This window comes from Theileria orientalis, chromosome 3, assembly GCF_000740895.1.
Source record: "Theileria orientalis strain Shintoku DNA, chromosome 3, complete genome".
Taxonomy (NCBI): domain Eukaryota; phylum Apicomplexa; class Aconoidasida; order Piroplasmida; family Theileriidae; genus Theileria; species Theileria orientalis.
The window spans coordinates 1,388,114-1,402,791 of record NC_025262.1 but is presented as its reverse complement, the minus strand read 5'-3'; the positions used below and the strand labels follow the sequence as shown (position 1 = coordinate 1,402,791).

The 14,678-nt window shown below is 41.2% G+C and overlaps 7 protein-coding genes across 7 annotated transcripts; 3 read left to right on the top strand and 4 right to left on the bottom strand.

The window, feature by feature from the left end:
• Positions 1-76: 76 nt before the first annotated feature.
• On the bottom strand, positions 77-1,156 carry TOT_030000641 (uncharacterized protein; the record flags this gene model as incomplete). Its single annotated transcript, XM_009693385.1, has 1 exon — positions 77-1,156. One exon carries the CDS (start codon positions 1,154-1,156, stop codon positions 77-79), a length of 1,080 nt encoding a protein of 359 aa, XP_009691680.1.
• A 206-nt stretch (positions 1,157-1,362) lies between these two features.
• Positions 1,363-2,606, top strand: TOT_030000640 (conserved hypothetical protein; the record flags this gene model as incomplete). Its single annotated transcript, XM_009693384.1, is given in 4 exon segments — positions 1,363-1,697; positions 1,728-2,065; positions 2,183-2,316; positions 2,328-2,606. 4 exon segments carry the CDS (start codon positions 1,363-1,365, stop codon positions 2,604-2,606), a joined length of 1,086 nt encoding a protein of 361 aa, XP_009691679.1.
• A 356-nt stretch (positions 2,607-2,962) lies between these two features.
• Positions 2,963-5,783, bottom strand: TOT_030000639 (T-complex protein 1 subunit; the record flags this gene model as incomplete). The annotated part of the gene is made up of 7 exons (XM_009693383.1): positions 2,963-3,822; positions 3,884-4,033; positions 4,064-4,400; positions 4,492-4,828; positions 4,957-5,098; positions 5,220-5,399; positions 5,654-5,783. The coding sequence occupies 7 exons, from the start codon at positions 5,781-5,783 to the stop codon at positions 2,963-2,965; spliced, it is 2,136 nt and encodes a 711-aa protein (XP_009691678.1).
• A 223-nt stretch (positions 5,784-6,006) lies between these two features.
• TOT_030000936 (conserved hypothetical protein) lies at positions 6,007-6,446 on the top strand (the record flags this gene model as incomplete). The annotated part of the gene is made up of 2 exons (XM_009693382.1): positions 6,007-6,183; positions 6,309-6,446. The coding sequence occupies 2 exons, from the start codon at positions 6,007-6,009 to the stop codon at positions 6,444-6,446; spliced, it is 315 nt and encodes a 104-aa protein (XP_009691677.1).
• A 424-nt stretch (positions 6,447-6,870) lies between these two features.
• TOT_030000637 (splicing factor subunit) lies at positions 6,871-11,235 on the top strand (the record flags this gene model as incomplete). Its single annotated transcript, XM_009693381.1, has 8 exons — positions 6,871-7,264; positions 7,327-7,533; positions 7,730-8,605; positions 8,895-9,155; positions 9,187-9,569; positions 9,649-10,513; positions 10,700-11,004; positions 11,101-11,235. The coding sequence occupies 8 exons, from the start codon at positions 6,871-6,873 to the stop codon at positions 11,233-11,235; spliced, it is 3,426 nt and encodes a 1,141-aa protein (XP_009691676.1).
• A 256-nt stretch (positions 11,236-11,491) lies between these two features.
• On the bottom strand, positions 11,492-12,826 carry TOT_030000636 (uncharacterized protein; the record flags this gene model as incomplete). The annotated part of the gene is made up of 1 exon (XM_009693380.1): positions 11,492-12,826. The coding sequence occupies one exon, from the start codon at positions 12,824-12,826 to the stop codon at positions 11,492-11,494; it is 1,335 nt and encodes a 444-aa protein (XP_009691675.1).
• A 417-nt stretch (positions 12,827-13,243) lies between these two features.
• Positions 13,244-14,445, bottom strand: TOT_030000635 (conserved hypothetical protein; the record flags this gene model as incomplete). The annotated part of the gene is made up of 4 exons (XM_009693379.1): positions 13,244-13,441; positions 13,580-13,761; positions 13,899-14,336; positions 14,430-14,445. 4 exons carry the CDS (start codon positions 14,443-14,445, stop codon positions 13,244-13,246), a joined length of 834 nt encoding a protein of 277 aa, XP_009691674.1.
• Positions 14,446-14,678: the final 233 nt, after the last annotated feature.

Below are 14,678 nucleotides of genomic sequence, written 5' to 3'. Positions count from 1 at the left end.
GTATCATACATACAATGTACATTTACAGCGAGTATATAGTACATTTATCTTACACAGTGCTCTATTTTAATGTGTTTTAGCCTTTTTTGGCTTTCGACTCTATGTATTTTATAAATTGCAGTTTCTTTTTCTTTTCATCTAGTGTATTCGGGACTGAAATGGTGCTTGACGTTCTCACCGAGTTTTTGGAAAAGATGTCGTTTTTGTTGTTTATCAGTCTCTTAAAGTGCGATTTGAGCTTCTTGTTCTGCGAAATGAACGTTATCTTTTTGGAATCCTCGATGTCTTCCTTTTCCACCTTCAGGAGCGGTATGCTGAAGTTTTCGTGCTTGTTCTCCTCGTTCAGCTTTTTGTTCATTCTAAATCTTCTCCGCAGTGCCGAGTTCGCCAGGTAGTAGTCCTTGTTCCTCGATTCGCTCAGATCTTCCAGGTACTCTATCTTCGCTTCGTCGTCGACCACGTCGTCTCTTTCCAGGGGTTTTGCCACGAATTTATTCAGCTCCTCCTTGGCGAGTTGTGTGTGTGCCAGCTCATTTGATTCCCTTCTGTTTTCCTCCCCCCGTAACCCTAGTCCGTGCCTATTATCTTCGTAACCTTTCCCTTTCTCTTCCTCTAGGCCTACCTCTCCGTAACTGCTCTTCCTCAGCGACTCCTCTGCCTGCTGCTCCAGTATGTAGAGCGCGTTCGTCGCTCTCATTTGCTTCTCGTTCACGTCGTACGACACTGTTATTACCTCGGGGTCGTCTTTGCTCTTGAGCTCAATTTTTTTGCGCACTCCTTCCTTGCAGATGTACTCTGTGTTTTCCGGGTCCGTCTGGATAACTATTCTGTTGAAGCAGCTGAAGCAGGACATTCGGAACGCGTATATGTCTGTCGAGTAGTATTTGCCCACCGATCTCTTTTCCGCGTCAAACCGAACCCCTTTTGCGATATATGCGTTACATTTTAGGCAAATCACCTTGAATGGCATCTCAAACCTTATTGTGGGCCCTTTTCTTCCGGTTGACCATATGTCGCCCGTCTTCTCGCCCTTATCGGTGTGAAATTTGTCATGCTTGTTGTACTTATTTCGTCTAAGTCGCTTTTTTTGCCTACTATAGTCCTCCTCTGGAGGAAAATAGAAGTTATCTGCTCTAGCAGCCTTTAAGGTCGACATTGTAATTGAGAATTATAAATAAACCATTGTACGCTGTGTTCTAGAGGTTATACTACACAATATATTTACTGATAGTGTGACTTTACACAACAATTCAAAGTAACCATTATATTTTAAATAATAGCATAATATTGTATAAATTAACTCTTTTATGTATATTTGTCATTTAATATTTGTGTTAATAATTAGAATCTAACGAGTTTAATATGAAATTTCTGATTGACCGATTGTTTCCTTTAATCAGGACATATGGTACCACTCGACCATATTCTGCTAGAAATATTGCCCATTTAGCTTCTAGGGATGTTTTAAGGTCAACTTCTGGGAGGTTGAGCCTGGTTTCTGATGATTCCACATCTGACTCCTTTCTTCCTCTCAGTGGATTTAATGTAAACACTGCCAGGCCCTCAGATGATGATAAATTAGTTGACGTCGGTGAATTGGATTTAAAGGGTGAATCTGTTCCCGTTGTTGACATTGGTACCTTTAAAAACTACTTGATGGTTCCACCGCTCGGATTAAGAAGATTCTTCAGCTCAGAGTGCGTTTATTCTGGTTAACTTCTATTTAGGTTGGTCAAAATTGACGAGAACAAGGAAATTTTGTATAAGCAGTACGTTCCCGGCTCCCTGGTCGCACACAACTACCCACTCACGGTCCTACCAGTAAGGCACTCCCGGAGGATACACCCCGATATATTTGTAAAGACTTTTGTGGAGGACGATCGCAATTACAAAGTTACTGCCGATAATAGGAAAATTAGGCTCAGTTTGTCGCCCGGGTTAAAAATTCACGACTCTTATCCCTTGCTCCACAAGGTGTGTGGCAGCCCGTCCTTGCTTTTTATTTTTTCCGGCGACCTGCCCAACTGTCAGTACAATTCTGTGCAAAAATGGCTTAGCTACCCCCGTTTGTTCCTAAATAGGCCCGATTCAGTCAACTTAACTCCCACTCCTGGCATTACTGGTGGATGTGTAGCGTCCACTGGTGCCTCTACCGCCTTCCCTAATAGTCAGATTCACGGAGATTCTACTACAAATCGTATTAAAATATCTGTGGTACGTTCTTCAGCTGCTATTCAGCATCTATTAGCTACAAATATGCCTACTAGCACAAACACAAATGTCTATCGGCCTACCAACTCTGCTGGTCACCTTAATGTATTCTGTAGGTTCTCAACTCCCCCTGCAGCAGGCTTCTCTCTTGGGCCTACGGCAGGTACCTCGAGACTCTCGCCAGGACCATCGTCGAGGAGAGCAGGTTCATGTCTGTCACGAGGAGGTTGAGCACTGAGTCCATCGTCGCCCTGCACCAGTACAGGAAGCAGCTGCCTTCCGTGATCCTGGTTGACAGGAACGGCTACATTCGGTGGCACGCCGTAGGCTATCCCACCCTCGAGGCAGTCACTATACTCAACGACTCAGTTGCTAAGGTGTTGAATGAGGCCTAATTTCCTTATCTTTTTACCTGTTATTATTAGTTGGTATTATGTTACCTGTTATTATTAGTTGGTGTTAAGTTACCTCTTACTAGTACCTGCTAGCTGTTACCTGTTATTATTAGTTGGTGTTAATATGTGTTATTTGTTATTATTAGTTGGTATTATGTTACCTGTTATTATTAGTTGGTGTTATGTTACCTGTTAGTAGTACCTGCTAGCTGTTACATGTTACTAGTAGTTGTTGTTACCTCCTAAGTTTTACCAGCCAGTTGTCAGTCTTAGCACCTGTTAATATGTGTAATTTGCCTACGCTATCCGTGTATTTTGTGTACTTTGATAGTAAATTAGATTAGTTTGGTTTAACTTTACTGTGTTGGCTGCTGCCTCGGTTGATGCTTTACTGTTTCATCTATTGAGAGGATTAGGCAGGCTGCTTCAGTCGCTGAGTAGATTGAGTTTTTTTTTACGAGGCTGGGCTCCCAGATGCACTCCTTGTAGGGGTTGCACACCTTTCCGTTTCTGCAGTCCACTCCGAACCAGCTCCCAGCGGTTAAGGCTCCGCTGACTTCAGTGTCTCCTCTGCTAAGCGTGTTGTACAGACTCAGTTTATTGTACTCTGACCTCAGCTGTGTCAGAATATCGTTCGGGTTGTACCCTGAGTTTGCTGCTAGGTTTCTCGGGATACTCTCCAGAGCTCTTGCGAACCCGTTTACTATCAGGTGCTTCTTTCCAGCAATTCCACTTTTTTTATCGAGTGCTTCCGTAGTGGCATTTTTGGTGACAGTGGTATTACTTACTGTATCAGTATTGTTCATAGTAATGTTGGAATTACTACTGTTGTTGGCAGTAGTAGTTGCGGTGGCACTATCACCAGTATTAACACCATTTACTGATTCACTTGTTACTCCATTTGTTACACCACTTGCTACTCCACTTGTCACTCCATTTAATTTACTGCTGAGGACGTTCGGTGCTATTGAGTGTAGTGAATAGTCGTACAGGTATGTCGACAGTAGCATCTCCGTTGAGCCTGCTCCTGGTAACACTGAGTTTGATTTGGTTGCTCTTTTCACTATCATGAGTGCGTCATTCAGTGACCTTTCTGACTCCTCTATGAACTGCTGTGCTCCTCCTCTCAGTATGATTGTGCACGTTCCTGTACTCCCTGTGAACACGTTGTAGCGTTCTCCTCCCACTTGCACCTCCTCGAACGTGTCGCATCTTCCTATTAATATCATTTAATATTGTTAACCATTCGTGATTGTAATATATAAATGCAGCGGTACCACTTCTGGTAACCATATTTGTCTTTAGTAACCTACCTAGCACTTCCGTTGACAGGTTATTAAGCGTTGTTTGTATTGACGCTCCTGTTGCCTTACTAGTCCTTATCAAGTCAGCTTCTTCAACTCTTCCATTGCAAAATATTCCTTTTTCTATAAAAATATCATTAGTACTAGTCGTACTGATATTAGTACTAGTCGTACTGATATTAGTACTAGTCGTACTGATATTAGTAATAGTGGTACTAATAGTACTAACAGTATTAGTAGTAATAGCAGTATTAGTAGTAATAGTGGTAGTAGTAGTAATAATACGAGTAGTATCAATGGCAGTATCAATAATACTATCAGTACTAATACCAATGTTACTAATAACAGTAGTGGTTGTACCTGCAAAGTATTGCGTCGCTATGTCTCCTATTGGTAGCTTTGACAGTACCACATTTGCTCCCAGCTTCACTGCGTTTTCCAGCTTCTCAAATATGATTCTGTACTCCGCGTCTATTATGCTCTGATAGTCCTACATTCAACAATTAGTTGCTCTGTTTAAGTATTACGTTAATATTATTTTTTGTCACTGATTCCTAACTATTCATCATCCATTCACTCACTTGTGGATTATTAACTACTACTTCTGCATTTTCCTTTTCTGATTTCAACTCCAGTTCCAAATTTAAGAGCAGTATCTTTGGGTTTACAAACTTTTTTGGCTGCTGCTCCGCTCCTGCGTACGTAAACGTCTTCTTAAAGGCCACTCCTCTTATCAGCTTCGAGTCTTCGCACGAGCCTCCGGTCACCTTCTTGATTCCTATGAGGCTGTCGTCCAAATCTTCTCCCAGCAGTCCCACTGCCTCCACCACCATTTCTGCAAAAAACCTCTTGTATCCTGACAGCAGCTTCGAGTTCAACGTGGTTTCAGCACACTTTATTAGCAACTCCTTCCTCTCCCTGTATATGTTCATTAGCATTGCGTGTACGAATATGAAATTTAGCCAATCTCCAATAAATATTAGCAAACAGTATGTAATAAATAAACAACCAGTTAATAGTGAGTAATAGATATCTACTTTGCTTACTCTGCTGATTTTTCCGACAGGTTAATTGAAACCTTGTCCAGCAGGTCCAAAATTACGTTACAGGCTTCCCTGTAGTACTTAATTATCACTTGTGGGTTAATTCCATCAAGTACAAACTTTTTAGCTTCGTTCAACAGCTCGCCTGTAATTTATTTAACACAGTTTCATTATGTAAATTCCAGCATTCTTGGTGCTAATATCATTTTGCGAATACCTAAATTGGGCCAACCGGCTTTACTAGCTGTGCTTTTCGGTCTACGTACCTGCTAGGATCGTCACTGAGGTCGTTCCGTCTCCCACCTCCTCGTCTTGTGACTTCGCGATTTCGACCAAAACTGAGGCCGCCGGATGTGTAACGTCCAGAAGCTTCAAAACTGTCGCTCCATCGTTCGTGATCGTCACGTCACGCTCTGTGTGAATCAGCTTATCCATTCCTCTCGGACCTAAAGGTGTTTTTGAACATCAATTTGCTACACTACTGTGTACAACTACATAGTATGTGGAGTCATTTTTTATCATAATATCGGTGGAATCTTATATTATTTTCAAATCTTTACTCATATAATTTTATTTAAAATGTATTTGTGCTAATACATTAAAAATAAGACTGTATATAGTTGACCAATATATAGTTGTACTTATTTATTATTATCTGCCATTTAAATTGTGAAAAACTGTTTTAAAAGTGTAAAAATACCTAGAGTTGTTTTGACACAGTCTACAATTGCTTGACAGGCGTTTATGTTGCTGACAATTTGAGCTTGTCCTTGGGAAGTATCAGTTCCCTCCTTCAGCAAAAGTATCGGCAAGTTCATTAAGTGACTCATTTTCTACTCCTTATGAAATTAAATTACAGAACATTAACAAAAGGTTATAATTATAAAATTATAATATAGAATTACTGCATTAGAAAAAATAAATTAACCCTGGAGACACACGAAGCCTCATATTATTACAAATACTTTTAACACTGGTAATATTTTCTTCATTATATACTAATCGCTTACATATGTATATTGTGTCCATTTATGGCATTGATTCCTTGAATAAATGATTCTTTCGTTTGTGAATAAAATATTACCTTATTATTTATTTAACGTTAATCGGCACTTCGCTACTCATAATAATTCAGTTTCTATACTACAACAGCATTACAATCGCTTGAAAATAAGGAAAAAATATATTAGGGCCATTAAAAGGGGCACTTTAGTCTGGGACAGAGGACAGGTGAGTGTTTTACACACCACTTCAAATTGATGTTCCATAAACCTAACTAATATTTGAGCAAATAGTATATTGATGTGATTAATATTTGATTTAAATTATGTAAGTCGGTATTTTAATTCTCATAGGTTAAAATACCACCCATAAAGGCCGAAAATTACGATCCGCCAAAATATTGTTTATTACCAAATGAAAAACATAAAAAGGGGCAATATAAGGGTAGATTCGAAAATTTAACATCTAAAAAAGTCTCATTTTATGATTGATTGGTAGGAATATACAGAATAACAGACTTTGCTATCTTGACCGATAAAAGGTACAATTTTTGAAAAATAGTGTAAAATTAATATATTTAATTTAATAAAAATAAATTGTATGTGCTGATAGTATATTTTATGGTATTTATGCCTTTAGAATCTGATTTGATTAGAAGAAAAGTGTTGTACTAAAAATTATGGGAGAGGTGTAATACAATTTTAGAGAATTAAATTGAAAAATCGTAATTTAGTAAAAAAAAGTAAATAAAATTGAGGAATTAGGAACGGTATGTTAATTAAATGACATTACCGCCAATGGGGTTGAGCTTGTAAAAAAAATGAGAAAAGAGCCATTTTTATTTATTGTATAATTTTTAAATCATTGTAAATTTAATCTTTTAATCCATAAAAATAGATTATACACTGATTTAAAATGGGCCAGAGCAAGAATCCTCTGGACGGTGTAAATGATGACTCTCCAGATGACTCTGATGAGTTCTTAAGTAAATCGGAAGATGGAAAAAAGGGAAAAAGCATATATGAAAGGGAAGATGACTATAGAAGGCAACGCTTAAAACAAAGATTGTCCCCGGAAAGGCACGATTTCTTTTCAGGCAAAACACCACTGCCTGAAGAACGCACGTTCGCGGATGTGATGAAAGAAAATGAAATAAGTAAAAACCGATCAGAAGTGAGTAAATATATAAGTAAGCACGGGATCACGAAGGAGATGAAAGAGGTGATGGAGGAAAACAAAAAGTCAAAAAGAAGGACGCAGAGACTGGAAGCGGACCGTTGGGACACAATCGACGATAATTTTGACCCAGGTAAGCATTGTAGAAGTATTGCAGTGTAAAGTAGAGAATATGAGTGAAAAATGTGTTTAAAGGAGTTAACACACGGAAAATTAACGAATATGTAGTTGATTTGGACGGAACGACCCCCGGGTACGCACAAACACCAGGCTACGGGCAGACCCCAGGCTATGGACAAACGCCAGGATTCGGAGATATAGAAGGCCTGGAGAAGAAGAAGGTGTCGAGGTGGGACAAGACGCCAGCAATGGAAGGAGCGACGCCCTCAGAAACGCCATTTGGTAAGTTAACATAGGAAAATTAGGAGTATTAGTACTGCCAATAGCATTGATAGATTGTTAGTTGATGCCTATTACGGTAATTGTGTTAGTAGGTAGTTGATCTTTAATGATAATTGTGTTAGTAGGTAGTTGATGTTTAATGATAATTGGTGTTAGTAGCTAGTGCGTATTGATATGAGATTAATTAATAAAATAGGATACGGGATCACTACGCCGCTGACGCCACAAATAGTTGTGCCGGAAACAATGCTCAAGTTCAGAATATCGACCTCGGAAGACCCAAACAGGTACATGACGGACGAGGAGCTGGATGAGCTGCTGCCAGTGGAAGGATACGAAATAGTGCCGCCACCACACGACTACCAGCCGTACAGAAAGCCAAGCAGTTACACGTACGCAACGCCGCACTTCACGATACCAGAGGATGTGAGGAAGCCATACGACATCCCAGGGACGCCGAGCATTTTGCAGGACGTGGAGATTAGAGCGGAGGATCAGCAGTTCTTCGCAAAGCTGTTCGACGACGCGACCGAAGATGACCTGACTAGCGACGAGATCACGGAAAGACGCATCATGGCGCTGCTGCTGAAGGTAAAAAATGGAACGCCGCCACTGAGGAGACAGGCGCTGCGCCTGCTGACGAGCAAGGCGAGAGAATTTGGGCCAGCAGCACTGTTCAACCAGATACTGCCACTCATGATGCAGAGCACGCTCCAGGACCAGGAGAGGCACCTGATCGTTAAGGTGATCGACCGCATACTCTTTAAGCTGCAGGACTCAGTGAGGCCCTACGTGCACAAAATACTGGTGGTGATTGAGCCGCTGCTCATCGACGAGGACTACTACGCGAGAGTCGAGGGACGCGAGATAATATCTAACCTGAGTAAAGCAGCAGGGCTGGCGACGATGATCGGAGTTATGAGGCCAGATATAGACCACCCGGACGAGTACGTGAGGAACACGACTGCGAGAGCCTTCGCAGTGGTCGCATCAGCGATGGGAGTGAGCTCGTTGGTGCTGTTTCTGAAGGCAGTGTGTCAGTCGAAGAAGTCGTGGCAGGCGAGGCACACAGGTACTTGAGTAGTTTGGCGTTAGTTATGCAGTTAGAGCCACTATTTTATCGTTTGTTATGCAGTTAGAGCCACTATTTTATCGTTTGTTATGTAGTTAGTTGTATTACGTATGCTATGTGCAGTTGGTGCCACTGCCTATGCTATGTGTACTTGGTCCCATTACGAATGTTATACATAGTTGTATTACGTATGTTATATGCAGTTAGTTGTATTACGTATGTTATGTGCAGCTACTGCTATTACGAATGTGATCCATAGCGATACTAGGCGTTCATAACATTTTTGTAGGAATCAAAATAGTGCAACAGATCTCTATCCTGATCGGATGCGGAGTGTTGCCGTACCTGAGGCAACTGGTGGAAATCATCGCACACGGACTGCGGGATGAGCACCAAAAGGTGCGCACGATCACAGCACTGGCGCTGGCAGCGCTGGCAGAAGCAAGCGCGCCCTACGGAATAGAGGCCTTCGACCCGGTGCTGAGGCCACTGTGGAAAGGAATCACGGAACACAAGGGAAAAGGGCTGGCAGCATTTCTGAAGGCAATAGGTAAGTGCCTGGGCATAACTTTGTGGCGCAGGAATGATAATACCGCTGATGGACCCGTACTACGCAAACTACTACACGAGGGAAGTGATGCTGATCCTGGTCAACGAGTTCAGCACGCCCGACGAGGAAATGAAGTCGATCGTGCTGAGAGTGGTGAGGCAGTGCGTGGCCACGGAGGGAGTGACGGCGGAGTACATAAAGTCGGACCTGCTGGTGCCCTTCTTCCACAAGTTCTGGATAGTCCGCAACTCGCTCGACAGGAAAAACAGCGAGCTGCTGGTGGAGACGACTGTGGAGATAGCGCAGAAGGTGGGCGCGGCGACGGTGCTGGCGCGTCTGGTCGAGGACCTGAAGGACCCCTCGGAGCCGTTCAGGAAGATGGTGGCTCAGGCAATCGAGGCAATTCTGATTTCAGTGAGTGTTTAATAATTAGTTGGTAGTGGTAGTAGTAGTGGTAAACCCCTTATGCTACACAAACTAACTTAATATTTAGAACGTAAGAACTGGAGGAGTGAATGAGGTGCTGGAACTGGAGCCGAGGCTGGAGGAGCTGCTGGTGGACGGAATGTTGTACGCATTCCAGGAGCAGGTGACGGACGACTCGGGAGCGCTGCTGGACTCGTTCGGCACACTCATTCACGTGCTGGGAGTGAGAGTGAGGCCGTACCTGCCGCAGATCACGGGACTGGTGAGGTGGAGGCTGGGAACGCAGTCAGCGAGAACAAGGCAGCAGGCAGCAGACCTGATCTCGAAGATAGCGCCAGTGATGAGGCTCTGCGGAGAAGAACAGATGCTGTGTCACCTGTCGCTGTACCTCTTCGAGTACCTAGGCGAGGAGTACCCGGAGGTGCTGGGAAGCATTTTGGGAGCACTGAAGAGCATAGTGAGCGTGGTGGGAACGTCACAAATAACACCGCCGATCAAGGACCTGCTGCCGAGACTGACGCCGATCCTGAAAAACAGGCACGAAAAGGTTCAGGAAAACGTAATCGAGCTCATAGGAAGGATCGCAGACAAGGGAGGAGACCTGGTCTCGCCGAGAGAGTGGGACCGCATATGCTTCGACCTGATTGACCTGCTGAGAGCGAACAAGAAGAGCATCAGGAGGGCCACAGTTAACACCTTCGGGTACATAGCGCGCTGCATTGGGCCGCACGACGTCCTGAGCACGCTTCTGAACCACCTGAAGGTGCAGGAGAGGCAGCTGAGGATATGCACGACGATCGCAATAGCAATCGTGGCGGAGACGTGTCTGCCGTATTCAGTGCTGCCGGCGATGATGAACGAGTACAAGATTCCGGACCAGAACATACAGACTGGGATTCTGAAGGCGCTCTGCTTCATGTTTGAATATATCGGTGAGTTTATCTAGCTAGTTATTTAGTGTAGCCAATTTCCTAAGTGCACGTTAATGTAGTTACCGTAGTAAACATGGCAGCTTATGGTAGCCAGTTATTGGCTACGGTAGTGGTAGATAGTTGTTGTATGCTGGTAATTAACTAATTTACATATTGGAGTGAACGGCAGTGATAATTGCAATTTAGGGGAGATGTCCAAGGACTACATATACTCCATAGTGCCGCTGCTCGAGGACGCGCTGATGTGCAGGGACCTCGTCCACAGGCAGACTGCAGCCTGGACGTGCAAGCACCTGGCGCTGGGAGTCTTCGGCCTCAACTGCGAGGACGCGCTCATACACCTGCTGAACTACGTGTGGCCGAACGTGTTTGAGACCTCCCCGCACCTGACGCAGTCGGTGTTTGACGCCCTCGACGGCTTCAGAGTGTCGCTGGGCCCGTCGATCATTTTCAACTACACGCTCCAGGGGCTGTTCCACCCCGCCAGGAAGGTGAGTGCATGTCAGCTGCTTCCGTACACACACACGTACATGTTGCCGAGATATTCGCACGTACAAGTGTTTTATACACGTCTAATTATTTTACAGGTCCGCGAGGCGTACTGGAGGGTCTACAACAACCTGTACTTGGGACACCAGGACGCGCTGGTCCCACTGTTCCCACTAATTAGGGAAGGACATGAAAATAGGCATCAGTCACACGAGTTGTTATATATGATGTAATCGCAGTTGATTTATTAAATCAATTTAATAATTATTTAAGTGTGAATGGTAAGTAATGTGTGTGTAACGAATGTGTATTTAAAAATATTTACTACATTGAGGCCAAGTTAAAAACTTGAAGACGTTACCATCTCAACAATGAGATTATAACTACATTAAAATTATGCCAAGTTTTTAAACTGCATTTGTGTCCGTTGTGTGTGTTGTACAGGCCGATTTAATATTAAAGTGAAGTAGGTGTTGATGATTGAGTAGCTCATTTACCAGCCCCGCCTCCAGATGCACCTGTACCAGTTGAACCACCAGTACCGGTCGTTCCACCACCTGTAGGACTGGTTTGTGTAGTACCTCCTGAACCTTCTGAACTAGTTTTTTGGTCATTTGTAGCTTTAGTTGAAGCTTCAGTATCTTCTGTCCATTTTCCGTCAGATTCCTTCTTAAACACCTTTATAGTCTCATCCCCTCTGTGGATGATTACTTTTTTCTCTTCACTAACTACTTTATTTGCATATTCTTTCTCCTGTTCTGTTTTCCAAATCTCGGGCCTGTTGTTTTGATCAACATACTCATAAACGAGTTTAAAAGCAAATCCTTTTTTAGCCTCAAATGTTCTAACGTTGTTATCTAATTTATTAGTGCAGAAGTAACTATCGTATTGATATTTTATATTGACTGATCTAGGATTTAGCTTGGCTAAGTCAACCTTATCCCAAGATTTGTTCTTGACGTTCTTAGTATATACAATTGTTTCGTTTCCATCCAGATAAACAGTAACAGCTTTGGAATTGTTATTCAAAAGATCTACTTCAACCTTGTTGGAATATTTTTTGGGATCAGTTTCACTCCACACATTAACCCAATTGTTATCTATTAATTCAGAAACAAATTTAAAAGCGTTGTTTCCCTTGGGAATATAAGTTCGATGTCTACCGTTTTTAATACAATCAAACTGGTCAGTGGATTTGTCTGAGTCTACATTGATGCCAACACCGGTTTTGTTACCTGTTCCCGCACCACCTCCAGATGTTGGACTAGTTCCACTTGCTGGCGGAGTACCAGATGCTGTTGTAGTACTGGTTGTTTTAGCAGTATCCTTAGCAGGCTGACTACCTTCAATCCATGGCTTACCCTTATTTTCTCTCTTAAACACCTTTTTTGTACCATTAGGCAGGTGAATTGTAACCTCTTTTTTCTCATTACCCTTGCCATTCAGAACCACTTCTTTAGCATATTCAGCTTCTTTATCTGTTTGCCAAACCACTTTATCTCCTGTTTTAACCGATTTAAAACCGTAGTTATCTTTGGCGGTATAAGTGACTATTTTATTGTTTTTACTGTGATCAAACTGGTCAGTAGAAGCTGTAGCTTTAAGGCTAAGTTCAACGCCAGTTTTGGTACCTGAACCAGCATCTGCTCCGGTAGTTGTACCACCAGATGCGGGTGTACCGCTAGCTTGTTGGCCTTCATTGGCTCCACTTGCTCTTGAACATGGACTAGAAACGGATGATGTATCAGCAGATTCTACTAGATTCTTTCTATATATAAGAGATGAATATATAAGAAAGCATTTTATAACAACAATAAAACTCATAGTTTATGCTTTATGACTATTTTTCTGAGTATGTATTACATTAAAATGAGACTGATTTGAATTAATGAAAATTAGTAGGCACCTTATTCCTCGAATATGGGCCTTAAACAAGTTATTTAGATTAAATCCTGGTATTTTATAAGTTTCATGGTACCTAAAGGATACGATAGAACCGGATGGCTGGGGGTAAGAATTTGTTTTTGCAATAATATAATTAAGTTTTAATCTATGAAGTGATTCATGTGTTAAAAATATTATATGAATATATTAACGAGAAATGAATCTTATGAGGTCAGCATCTATAATGAGTGATAGAAAGGAATGGTATTTACCTCTGAATATTAATATACCGTAAAATTTACAAACCCAAACTGTAAATCCTAAATAAGTAGTACCAAAACAAGAGTATGTAACAGATTATAAACCATTCCTTTTGTCATTAGGTTGCCTCTGATTGATCAATCTAGTATGTGCAGTCAAGGTCAATAACTTTTGTTGTAAAACCTGGATCTTCTTCTGGTTCAACTTGGACTGATGGTGTAGGTGTGAATACAAGTTGTGTATGTGTTCTTTCATATTTTCCAGGTCATCCATGTCATCGAGACCCAATACGTTCTAATTTTACATTAGAAATTTATATATAAAATTAAGTTATAAAATGAGGTATTTGCATGATACTGCGCATATTATTTACATGAGTTGAGATAGCCCATAACATATATAAATAATAAGTAAATAAACAGTATTACTAACCTTTGTGGCAGATGAGTACTGATATTCCCTAACATTGGGATCAGAAACTTCATTATTCAATTCATCTTCCAGTACATAAATTCGTTCATTTATGCTTTCAAATTTATTTTTTAATCCCTCAAGCATATCCATTACGTTAGAATTTGATTTATCTAATTGTCGTATTATATAATTATAAAAAACTGATATATAACTATCTAATATAAGTAATCAGTCTTACTGTCATTTCCACTGCTCTCTTTATTATTGTGACAACTGCATCCGCAGCCATTTCCAGAGCTCGTTCCACAAACTTTACAAACATCTCCACAGTTGTCACTGGATTCACCGTTAGGCACTGAGTGTAGAGACAATAGTTCCAATCTGGTCGGAATATCATATTCTTGTAAATTGTAATAAAACGAATAATGGTCAAATAACTCAGACTTTACACGATCCAGAGAATCCTTTAAATCGCCCTGGAGGTTACCTCGCTTCGCATCTGGAGGCATTGGCATAGTATGCGTATCTAGCCCTTCCACCTCACTGTTCGACAGTTTCATCAAGCAGTTTATTGTAGAGTTCAAGCCGTCGATTTTAAGGGGTTTCTCTGTATTATTGCCAAAATTTGTTGTTGTATTGAATCCTAAATTGGTGTTTGTGCGCCCGTTCAGAGGGTTCAAAAGGGATGACTGAAATCCAAGGGTTGAATTCTGGAGAGCGCAACGGACGAGAGAACAGTACACATTGACTGGCATAGTCACATTTTCTTGAATTCCTACAATTTATTTTATATTAATTTTGTTTTATGCCATATTAATAGTAAAATGCTCATAAACATCTAATATTATATATGTGTAAGTATGGTAACCTTCAGAGTTCGACATTTTTAGTTTTGACTATTATTTTATACAAATTTTGTATTTTTATGACTTTTAAAAAATAAAATGTAGTTAAATCGATGAATCGTAGCGAAAATATTAAAAATTATCCAAATATATGACCTATAAAGCAACTCAATTCTTATATTATGCTTTTATTTATATAATCATGAATATTGGTTAACAAATAAAGGTGTAATAAAATAAAACTAGTGAGAATTGATGAGAGTCCTGTTATC